General features: G+C 33.6%; 1 protein-coding gene across 1 annotated transcript; it reads right to left on the reverse strand.

The window, feature by feature from the left end:
* Positions 1–4,564: 4,564 nt before the first annotated feature.
* Positions 4,565–8,325, reverse strand: LOC109213146 (caffeoyl-CoA O-methyltransferase 5). The gene is made up of 5 exons (XM_019376905.1): positions 8,238–8,325; positions 7,966–8,045; positions 7,477–7,621; positions 5,954–6,085; positions 4,565–5,069 (listed from the first exon to the last, which is right to left on the reverse strand). Exons 1-5 carry the CDS (start codon positions 8,307–8,309, stop codon positions 4,776–4,778), a joined length of 723 nt encoding a protein of 240 aa, XP_019232450.1. The 5' UTR covers positions 8,310–8,325; the 3' UTR covers positions 4,565–4,775.
* Positions 8,326–12,707: the final 4,382 nt, after the last annotated feature.

Genomic DNA, 12,707 nt, shown 5'->3' on the forward strand with positions numbered 1-12,707 from the left:
CTGCGAAAGAACAGAGTGGAAGTTCAATTAGCATTGAGAAATCAAATCGCACGACAGAAAAGAATAGATGTGAAATTTTCCTAAACTCTGTAGCCTTTGGGGGATAAGCACAGACGTCTCTGTACCGATCCCTCAGACTCTACCTAGCTTGTTTGTGAACTGTGAGACCTAGGCAACCTAGTGCTCTGATACCAACTTGTCACGACCCGGATTTTCCAGCGTCGGGATCATGATGGCGCCTAACTCTTGAACGCTAGGCAAGCCAACAATTACGGTTCTAACACATTAAAAATTAACCTATACAGAAATAAAAAATAACTAAAGATAAACAGATATAAAATGCAGAAGTGTTATAACAGTTCAAAAACTCCAATACATGTCTACCTCAATGATCTGGTGTCACAATTCACAAACGTCTAAGAAGTTCAACAAATACTGGTTTAAAAGAATTACAACTGTTCTCGAAATAGAAAGAGACAGAAAATCCAAAATATAGGGAAGAGGACTCTAGGGTCTGCGAACGCCGGTAGATCTACCTTGGGTCTCCCGTGGACTGAAGGCAGCAACCCAAACTCTACTTACGAGGTCCGACACCGAAATCTGCACAGAAAGTGCAGAGTGTAGTATCAGTACAACCGACCCCATGTGCTGGTATGTGTCGAGCCTAACCTCGGCGAAGTAGTGACGAGGCTAGGACACGACATCAATATAAACCTGTGCAGTTAAATCATATACGAGAAAACAGTAATAACAGAAATTTAAGAGGTAAAGACGGGAAGGGGAAATATATCGCGGGAATATCATATTCTGACAGTAATTCAATACAGAAGCAAAGTAAATACCAAATTCGAACCAACGGAAATAACACGTGCACGGCATCACCCTTCGTGCTTTTACTCTCGTCCTCATCATAAGAAACAACAAAAACGGCACTGCATCACCCTTCGTGCATTAACACTCAATTCATGGCACGACATCACCCTTCGTGCATTAACACTCACAAATATGGCACGACATCACCCTTCGTGCATTAACACTCACAAATATGGCACGACATCACCCTTCGTGCATTAACACTCACTCACAATATCGTGCACGACATCACCCTTCGTGCTTTACACTCTTCCTCACCCAGACAATAGAAACAATAACATCCCGGCAAGGGAATCAACAATAGCCAATCTCATTTCAACAGTTAAATTCACAATTTATGTCTTAACTTGAGTCAATACTCAACAATTATCCAATACCAAGAAAAATATCATAAGACTTGTTCAACATGGAGAATCATCAGTTTAAGCATGAACAGTACGTAATAAGAGACACAACGGTCACAGTATAAGACTTTTGCATGCTCAACGTCAATGTATAGGTACTCGTCACCACACCTATACGTCGTACTCAACACTAACACGTAGCAAATAAGACAACAACACCTATTCCCTCAAGCTAAGGTTAGACCAAACACTTACCTCGATTCCACGGCCAAACTCAAGCCTCAAATACCGCTTTTTCATTGATTTCCACTTCCAAACCGCCCGAATCTATGCATAATTAGCTAATTAACATCAATTAATGCTAAATAAACCAATTTTAATGTATGAGTATAGATTTCTCAATATTTTTCCAAAAAAGTCATAAATCGGCCCCGTGACCGCTTGGTCAAAACTCGAAGTTCGAACCAAAACCTGACTACCCATTCACCCACGAACAAAAATATGTAATTGGTTTTGAAATCTGACCTCAATTTGAGGTCTAAATCCCCAAATTTGAAATTCCTAAATTCTACCCAAAAACACCCAATTTCCCATGAAAAACCCTAGATTTTGGGATGAAATCATGTAAAAAGATGAAATAGATTGAAGAAGATGAGTTAGAAATCGTTTACCTATGATTTGGGGGAAAACTCTCCTTTGGAAAATCGCCTATAAGAGCTTAGGGTTTGAAAATTTAAGAAATGAGTTCAAAATCCCGTGTAAGTCATGTTATGATTAGTTGCAGATGTCGTATTTGCGACCAGAGCTTCGCAATTGCGAAGCTCGCAAATGCGGGACAGGCATCGCAAATGCGAGACAGGCATCGCAAATGCGAACCTGCTGCATGCCTGCTACTGTCACAATTGCGAACCTTTGGTCGCAATTGCGAAGGTTGCCCCTCCTTGATGATTTCGCAAATGCGAAGGTATGTTTGCAAATGCGAATCATGCTGGCCCAGGGCTTCTTCGCAATTGCGATAAAACTCTTGCAATTGCCAATCCTGTGAAGCTCGCAAATGCGAAGCCTAATCTCGCAATTGCGAGATCAGAGGCCTGCAACAAAATACCAGATGCAACAGCAGATTTTCTAAGTCCAAACTCACTACGTGGCCTATTCAAAACTCACCCGAGCCCTCGGGGCTCTAAACCAAACATGCATACAAGTCTAAAAATATCATACGAACTTGCTCGTGCGATCAAATCGCCAAAATAACATCTTAAACAACGAATTTAACACTAAAACTCATGATTTTCTTAAGAACACTTGAAATTTTTATTTTCGCAACCGGACATCCGAATCACGTCAAATCACTTCCGATTCTTACCAAATTCTACAGACACGACTTAAATACCATATCAAACCTGTACCGGGATCCGAAACCAAAATACGGGCCCGATACCAACGAGAGACCACACTATTCCATTTCTAAAAATCATTATATTTTTCAGCAAACAATTTTCTTCAAAAATTCATTCCTCGGGCTAGGGACCTCGGAATTCGATCTTGGGCATACGTTCGAGTCACATATTTTACTACGGACCCTACGGGACGTAAAATCACGGGTCCAGGTCCGTTTACCAAAAATATTGACCGAAGTCACTTTAATCAATTTAAAAGGTAAAATTCAATATTTTTCTTAGAGTTTACATAAAGGCTTTCTGGAAAGGCGTCCGGACTGCGCACGCAAATCGAGGAGAAAGAAAATGAGGTTTTCAAGGCCTCGGAACCCGGATTCGTATTCTAAAACAAAAGATGACCCCTTGGGTCATCACACTTCTACTCTTTAATTTTCTTATATTGCAACCAGGTGATACAGGGGGAGAAGCAGTAATGGCGGACGACCCCTTGAAACATATGTAGAAGATGTGAGAAGAAAAGAGAGTGAAAGCAATGGTTGTGAGAACACAAACTTAACTCCATAGATTTTGAATTTGCTAGTGCTTTCAAAATATGTACAATATGGTCTAAGTCGGGTTAAACTTAAAAACATGGGCCATTTTTTATCATGATGTGATGTCAAGTGTATTTTATTGTAATTCTTTCGTATATACGATGTACTCTCTATTTTTGGGCCATTTCTTTTTCTATGAATGTTACATTAGGCAAATGGCCAAAACATGGGAATAAATATTCGTAACAAAATATATAGTACTAAACATTTCCTTACTGATGAAACCTATTGTTGCAACCGACATATAATTTGATGAAATTAATTTGAAGTTTGAGCTTTTAATTAGTTGGCACTTGGCATAAGTTATATATATGCAAAAATCATAACAAGAGTTTCACTACTCATTATGAAAAAGAAAAAAAAAATTGGAGCATAAAATATCTCGCATTCACGTAGGGTCCGAGGAAGGACCACCCAAAAAACCACTAAAAGAGTACTTTCGTTGCTCATTGAGAAAAGTTCACATATATCATATGAAATTAATTGAATACAGTCTACTGAAAATTGTAACATAAACTAGATGAATAAATAAAGAAAGAAGTCTTATCACGTTCTATGTTGTTCCCGAATTTTTTTGGTTGAATTTAAGTCTTAATATCCTTGACTAGAAAATTGTAAATGATAAAAAATGTGAAGCAAAAGTTCATCTAATCTATTGTAAAAACTTATTGTACTCGACACAAAATTTTGAAAGGAAATTAAAATAGTATAAGCTTTTTAAATTACTCCACAAACATCCGAGCAAAAGAGAAAAGAGAGGGGCAAACCATCCTAATAAAAGTTTAGCAAATTACTACACATTCAAATTGTTAAATACTTTCTATTTTATTAAAATAATTATCAATGAGAAATTTCCAATTATGATTAGACCTTGTAATCTGTAGAAACGACATGAAAATGGGAAATTGCTTTACATAAAATTGATAAAGTTAAAATATATTCGATACTAGCAATGTAAGAAGCAACAAATGAATCAACAATGGTTAAAATTTAAGCTCTGCATAATAAATATCATGTAGCAAAATGAGCTTTTCAAAATCAAAGGAACAACTAAAAGAGAAATAAGAGAAGCATGAACTTTTTGCTGAAAAATAAATGAATAAAAAGGATGGAACAAATGTTAAACCATGACCCTATTCTGGAATATTTCATTCTAATACTTGCAAGTTTTAATAGTTTAATTTATGTGAATTATTTGTTAAATTAAAATAACGTATATAAAAACGAATGTAACATTCAACATTTTCGGTCTGTACGTTAATTATTTTTTTTCCTTAAGCACTTTTACAATTATATTTTTAACTTCTCCATCTCTAGACATGCGTAATAGAAGCCTTGAAAAAATAAAAGTAAAAAATAAAATAAAAAATGCAATTAATGCTCAATATTACTTTTAATTATGAGAAATACATTGAGATACAATGTTTTACCATTACAGATAGTGAATAATATGAAACTCATAGCTCAAAAGGAAGTCCTCCCTTACATTATAAACCAAAGAGAACAAAGAAAGAAAAGGTTTTTTTTTTTAATTAGAAATAAAAAGAAACAAAAGAATAATGGAATGATCAGCTGATGCGGCGGCACAAGGTAATGCCATCACCAACAGGAAGCATGCAAATCTCAATCCTAGGATCAACAGCTAGGGCTTTGTTAAGCTCCAATACAAAGTCCCTATAATACCTTACGTATTTCCTCATTGGTGCATCAGGTGGAGCCACCACAGAACCATTCCATAGGGTGTTGTCGTACCCAATCAAACCACCAACTTTCACCAAATCTATTATCCTTTTGTGATAGTTAATGTAGTTGTCCTTGTCAGCATCCACAAATATGAAATCATATGTGCCATGATTCTTTTTCTGAAACCAAAGTTGAAATGAAAATTATTAGTTTTAGTGGGCGTTCGGATATAAGAATTGTAAAATTTCAAAAAAAATATGAAAATAAGTTCATGTAAAAATGATATTTGAAAGTTAGAGTCGTGTTTGGATATGAATATAATTTTGGGTTATTTTTGAATTTTTGTGAGTGATTTGAAGTGAGAATTTTGAAAAATAACCTTTTGGAGTTTTTCAGATTTTCGAAAATTCTGAAATTCATCTTCAAGTGGAAATCGAAGATTTCATGGCCAAACGCTGATTTCGAAAAAAAAAAAGTGAAATTATTTTGAAGAAAAAAAGTGGAAAATTTTGTATGGCCAAACACAGGAATCCCTAAACTAAACAAGACGCTTATAATCGCGATCATGCCATATTAGTTCTTTTAGTCACTATTATATTATTATATATGTCGCACCTACCTAGGCAAATAGTTTGATAAGACTTTCGGATAAGAAAGATTAATCCCGAATAAGCTTCACCAAATTCTCATTATCTATAGGAATTAGGAAGATACTTCTTTGTCAAGTCTGGTCGAAAATAAACTTGCAAGGAGCTATCCTATCTATAGTTTTCGAGCTCCTGCTACGATTAAACAAACCTTTTCGATCGGATAATTAATCTAATGCAAAAACAATTATAATGTCCTAAGTTCTTTGTAATGTTGTAAAGTTTGTATATCTCTTGGTGTGATTTCAAATTAAAAGTTATATAAAAATTCAGATAGCTGAATTTACACTTGTAACCAAAAAAGAAGATAATAATCTATTATACTAAATATGGTGAAACTATATCAATAATAAAAAATAGTAATAAAGAGATAATTAAAAGCAAATGATAATAGAATTGGGAAGGAATAAACTCACATCTTCAACCAGTTGATCAAGAACAGGCAAAGCAGGGCCTTCTCTAAATTCAATTTTGTGAGCCACACCGGCCTTTTCGATTATGGGCAATCCTATTTCGTAATTTTCCCTATTAATGTCCATTGCCAATATCTGCATAAAATAAAGAAGTTAAACAATTAAATTTTGGTCATGCTAATGGGCAAACGGGACTTATTATTGGGTCTTGCGGAGAATAATAGTTAAAATTGGACTGGTAATTGAAAAATAGCCAACGTTTGTAAAGTCATGAATAAATAGCTATTATTTTGCTGTAATACGGAAAGTTCCAGCGTAATATAATGGAGATTGGAGAACCTGTGTATGAACTTCCAGTATATTATGTTGAAACTCCATCATATTATGAAATTCCAACATGTTATGCTGGAAGTTCACATGTAAAAAATTCGAACCCCAGCATATTATGCTGGAATATTTTTCGGATTTTGAACAGTATTTTTGTTCAAATTTATCTTTACATGAAATGTAGCTAAATTTCAATTACTTTTGAAGTTGTGGCTATTTTTCAATTACCACTTATAAATCTGGCTATTTTTGAATTTCTAGAAACAAACCCAAAGAAAAAGAAAGGAAATGTTTGCCGTAGATCTTATTGTTCTTGTATCATCGTATGTGTATTTTAAAATACGATTTATTTTATGTAAATTGATAATGTAAATAAATTATACACTATGAATGTATTATATCTAATTACAGGGTATTTCTTTTATTTTTGGAAAACCATATTAAGCTTATTACAATATTTATTGTTATACTTCAAATTGATCCGTGCGTACAATTTGTAAATTATATTTTCAATATTTATGGCTACCCTACTTTGTTGGAAAAAGATAAACTAAGATTGAAATATATAAAATTGAAAACGCAAAAGGTGCATGGTTTAATCCTGTCAAAGGCGCTTCCTTCTTTTACTTTTCTTTGTCATCATTCCGAACCCACTCTCACCTAACAGGATTTCAAAGGAAGAAAAAGAAAAAATGACAACGAAAAATTTATTTATTTATTTACATCCCCTAGCTCTCTTGCTTTCTTTCTTTAATGCAAGTCAAATGTCCTTCTGATAGGAACTTTCTTTTCTCTATTTCCTAATTCTTTCTATCTTTTTTTTATTCCTTTTCTCTTAGGGACAATTCTGGTGGAGCTACCAAAACAACTAAGAGAAAAAACATATAGTTCTTTCTCGTTAAATTAAACAAGAATGAACCTAATATTATATGGGGGAGTCAAACAAGGTCCTGTTTGATTATACTTTTTGCAAAAGTTTAAAATATTTTGAATTGTTAACTATTATAACTTATAATATTTTTTATGTAGTTTCTAAATATGTAAATATATTTTAAAAAACTTAAAGAATTTATGTCCGAATTCGAACAAAAAATTAGACAATTTAATATTCATACTCCAATAAAAAGGTTCGAACAAATTGAAACGGAGAGAATAATATAATTCGATCGTTAGCCCCTATAAAATAATTAATATTATACCTTTCCATCATCGGGGATAGCAAGGGCAGTAGCAAGGAGGGAGTAGCCAGTGTAAACACCGATCTCCATTGTATTTTTGGCATTAATCAACTTCAACAACATGTTCAAGAACTGCCCTTCATCCGCTGATGTTGTCATTAAATTCCTGTTAATTTCCAGCATTTTCATATTTAAATTATTCAGTCAGAAAAAATAAAGAAAAAAAAATTATTCCCTCTATCCCAATTTATATGGCATTATTCAGATTTCGAGAGTTAAATAAATTATTTCAATTTTTTTCATATGAAATAATTTGAATTGTTACTTATTGTATCTTACAATATCTTTTACATAGTATTCAAAAATGTAATTTTTATTTCAAAATACTTAAAAATTATGTCCAAATTCATGATAAAAAATTAGAAATTAATTCGACTTTCTAATGACACCACATAAATTGAGACAGATGGAATAGGATATATAATCGTTCTGCAAATGTAATTTACTCACCATGGATGCTTAGCAGTCACCTCCCTGAGCTCTTTCATGGATTCTGGCTCTCTTGGGTATACACTGGTTTCAAGTATGTACTGTCACAAGTAGAAATTTAAATGGCAATATATATAATCAGGAATATAGAAAATGCATGTTTGTATATGAATGTAATCAATAAAGTTATTCGTTCTGAATACATTAACTTTAAATCTTAATTTGTCTTAATTAAGATACTAGCGATTGCTATCTAAAACACAAAATCTCATTTTTAGAGGAAATAATTATACCTGGTAAAGAGCATCACTTTGCAAAAGACTCTTGTGGCCAACCTCTTGGTGTTTAATTCCATTCTCTGCCATTTCTTTGATGTTTTTTTGCTACTTTTCTCTCCTTTAGGCCAAACTTTTTGGGCTTTTAATTTCTCTGTTTGATTGTTGATTTTCTATGTTTTCTGAGTTTGGATTCAAGGGAATGGAACGTATATATAGACACAAAGGAGTCTGGTTTGGACCTGTTCATTAAATATCAGCATTATTGTAATTATTTTATTCCTTAAATTTATTACTAATGTTGTTTCTTTTACTTTAGTTATTTTTACTATTTTGCTATGTTGCTATTGAAAACGTTTTTTAAGCTAAGGGTCTATCGAAAATAATATCTTTTACCTCATACAAGGTAGGGGTAAGGTTTGTGTACATCCGATCCTCTGCAGACCCTACTTGTGAAACAACACTTGGTATGTTCAGAGTCAGAATTTAAATTTTATGGTTTCTAACTTTTAGATTTTTATCATTGAATCCATAATATGGGTTCATCTCTACTATTATTACAATTCTGAAAATATGTTACATATTTATTTATATTTCACGACGAAAGTTATGGATTCAATTGAATTCGTACCTATAACAGTACATTCGCCCCCGGATATGATGTTGTTATTGTACTAGTCTTGACCTTACGAGGCTTTTTCGTGCGTCGACCGGCCGCCAACCGGGTCTGTGGTTTGTGAGTTTCGTCAAGAGTGTGAGGCTATGTGGGGACCCCACCATTGTGAGACCAAAGGAAGTAGTTAAGGATGACTCTCAATCGTGAGATGATATCACGAGAAACCACATTCAACGGCTGGATTTATTTCAAAGACTTAGTAATAGATAATGGAAATATAATACAAGTAGTCTATTTGTTTTTATTTGGCCTTGATTAGGAAGAGAGAACTTTTATTAAAGTCATGCAGAAGTTGTTTTACTTTGTGAAATGTTTAAGAAAAATATAATCAGGCTTACTGTAGTGTTGTGGATATGTCAATTTAAATAATATATGGAAAATTAAAAAGAAAAGTTGCACAGTTAGAATTAAAAAGCAGGTGCATGTAATTCCTAAAAGATTGCACGTAATCTAAGTATGTATCCTTTTTAGGTTGTCAATTCATGTTTAATTTGGTGTATAACTTACTCAATTAACCTTTAAGAGACCCAATTGTGTTGTTAATTAACATAAAAATTAAACTCTAAGTTTATAAAGACACCTTATTGAGAAAAGATCAAACATATAGTGAAAGTAAATTTTAACCTAAAAAAAAAAAAAAAAAGAATAGAGTGAAAGTGAATGGTAAGCTAACCTACCCCCCCCCCCCCCCCCAACCCCCCCTAAAAAAAGAAAAAAAAAGACTTAAGAAGTTCGGGAGAATTATGACAATCGATTGAAATTACCATTTAATAGTTGCGATTACACATTATAATATGAGTTTTTGGGTTAAATATCATCATAGTTTATTTCTTCTTTTTCATTCATTGGTCCACCCTACCCCAACCAAAAAATATAAAAATTAGAAGTATATCTAAAAAGGTACCCCAAGAAGTTTGGTGGTGGGTGAGGAAGCAACAGGAAACATTGGCATGTCTTTTAAGTAGGACGTGCACCCAAAATTTTGGTTCATCATTTTCAAAGTTGGTGAGAATTTGGTGCAAGAATTTGGATCCACAAACATTCGTTTGCAATAATAAATAAACTAATATAACATGCATATATAGTTGGCAAAATGGTGACCCATGACCACCACATGTACTTTTTGTCTCTTTCTTTTGTTCCTTCGTTCTCTTTGTTGTTGGTGTTATATGATTCGATCACCGAGTAATGAGCAGGTATTTTGATCCTTTTTATTTTGATCTTTTTAGTAATCTTAAGGGGACGCAGAGCAATAGGTCAAATTGCGATATAAAGAAAAATTGTGAATTATAAGACTTTTGTAATGAAACAATAAAAATAAAAGAAGGAGAATAATATTGCAGAGAAAAGTAGGAAGAGAAAATTCTTATTGATTTGGGATGAAAATTACAATAGAATAGAACCCTCTATTTATAGGGAAAGAGTGACTTAGCCTCCAAGTAATAATCCCTAGAATCTCTCTAAATATAGACATTCACCATAAATAAAATTCTATTTATAACACTCCCCCTTGAATGCCTATCTACCAGATAATGTGCATCGTTCAAACCTTAACTAAAATAAAACCCAGTGGGAAAAAAAATTCTAGTAAAGGAAAAAGAGTACACATATCTAACAATACGCCTTTTGGTTGCCTCGTTAAAAACCTTGCAAGGAAAACCCAGTGGGACAAAACCTTGTAAGGAAAAAAGAGTGCAACGCGCATTAGCTCCCCCTGATGAGAGTATCAATTCACATCCTTGAGCTTTCGCATTCCAATCTTGTGCACCATCTTCAAAAAGTCGTTGGTATATATTTGACAAACAAACCAGCCATATTAATTTCAACGAATTTGTTTCACCTTGAAATCACCATCCTTGATAGATGTATTGTCTTCATATGAGCTTGTTGGAATCATCATTTCAATATCTTCACATAGGGGTGAAAACTCTTGCTATCATATTATCATGCTTATAGTTATAGCAAGATACATATGTGCACAAATTGCATTTAGGATATGGTACTTCAGGACCAAGAATTGTATATGCTTTAAGTGATTTAAATCCTTCAAGGATTGTCATATAAGTTAAGTCATGTAAGTCATATAACAGACTTTAATTAGATGCATATCAAGTTTTCATGTCATGCTAGACAAATAAGATATCAAAAACTGATTGCACATACCATTGACTTTATATTTTCAAGTGTTTGAACTACATGTCTTTCATATGAAACCAAATTCTACTTGAATTGTTTCTCCAGACTTATGATCCTCATATATATTTAGCGCTATTATAGATGTCGTCGACAAACATTTTATATCAGTTCCAACCTCCTTATTTTTTATAAAGACATAACATAGAGATCTCTTCATTCATATATTCAGCTACCTGAATCTCTCATGAGATTTTATGAAGTGTTATGTCATGTGATCTTCTAGATCACTTGCCTCCTTTATTATGATCATTTTGATCATTTGCTCATCTTCTTTATCAAGAAGTTTTATTTGAAACCGATTTGTCTATACTCTTAAAGCGTACCATAGACTTTGTCCTTCTAGGACTTATTCTAATAGGAGCATTTGCAGTGAGAATATAGTTACTTTCTTTTGGTCAGCAAATGCGCCTGGCATGCTTTGCAATATATTGCACATGAATTATCTTTTTATGAACTTCAAGTTCATATTATCTTATTCGAGGATCTAGATGTAGAAATGATAATTCATTCCACGTAACCTTTTTCTCAACTGTTTATCCTTTCTTCCCCTCATGTTAGAAAAACTAACTTGCTTCCTCAACTTTGAAAATCCACCTTTGTGCGTTATGGTTTTAATCAAAATATACACCGCACATCAATAATAATAAGATGAAATTATTTGGTTCCTGACCCTGAACCACTTGTGAGGGAAAAAAATAATATACTTTGGTATATAACGTATATCAAACTGATATAGATAACTTTGTTCTCATAAGCAATTGTTTAGCTATTAAGTGGAGGCACTCAATAAATTATTTTGTTAAACGACCTGTGATGTAAACCAACTATGAAGATGAACTATCTTGAATAAAAAATCTGGAAATTATGCTCTAAATTAAATTATTGAGCAAGTTACCTCGCAAACACTATGTTTCGGGTTAATAATAATCGCACGTGTAACCATCTCACAGATGCATCTTATGTGGTATACATGGCAGATGAATGTGCCCATATTCACCTTTGATATTTCCAGCATTCATGGGATTCAATCCCAATTTTAGTTGTGTCACGACTCAAAATTCACTAAGGGTCGTGATGGCGCCGGACACCACTGTCAGGCAAGCCAACACCAAGAAGTTAGTTAAATTTCCGTTTTAGTATATATTGAAATCATTTTTCTTTTATACATTGAACAATAAATAATGAAATTTGCTGAAATAATAATGGTGTCTTTAACAATTCCTGAATACTGAATAATCCCATAATCATCCCAGAACCCGGTGTCACAAGTACATGAGCAATTTCCAGGAAAAACAAGGTATAATACAGTTACTGTCCGAAATACAAATTGGACAGGAAGTAAATACAATACGCTGAAAGAAACTATACTAGCTGCGAGTCGCCTCGAGGAATGCAGCTCACCTAGTCTCCGTATCATCCATGCCGCTACGCCCAGTAAGCCACTGGAAATACCTGTGCCTGTGCAATAAAAATGCACAGCAAGTGTAGCATGAGTACGAAAATAACGTGTACTCAGTAAGTATCCCGTCTAATCTCGAAGAAGTAGAGACGAGAGGTCGACTTCGACACTTACTAGTGGTCCAATAATGATACTTCAATAATATAATAAATCGAGA

This window comes from Nicotiana attenuata, unplaced genomic scaffold (genome assembly GCF_001879085.1).
Source record: "Nicotiana attenuata strain UT unplaced genomic scaffold, NIATTr2, whole genome shotgun sequence".
NCBI classification, from domain to species: Eukaryota; Viridiplantae; Streptophyta; class Magnoliopsida; order Solanales; family Solanaceae; genus Nicotiana; species Nicotiana attenuata.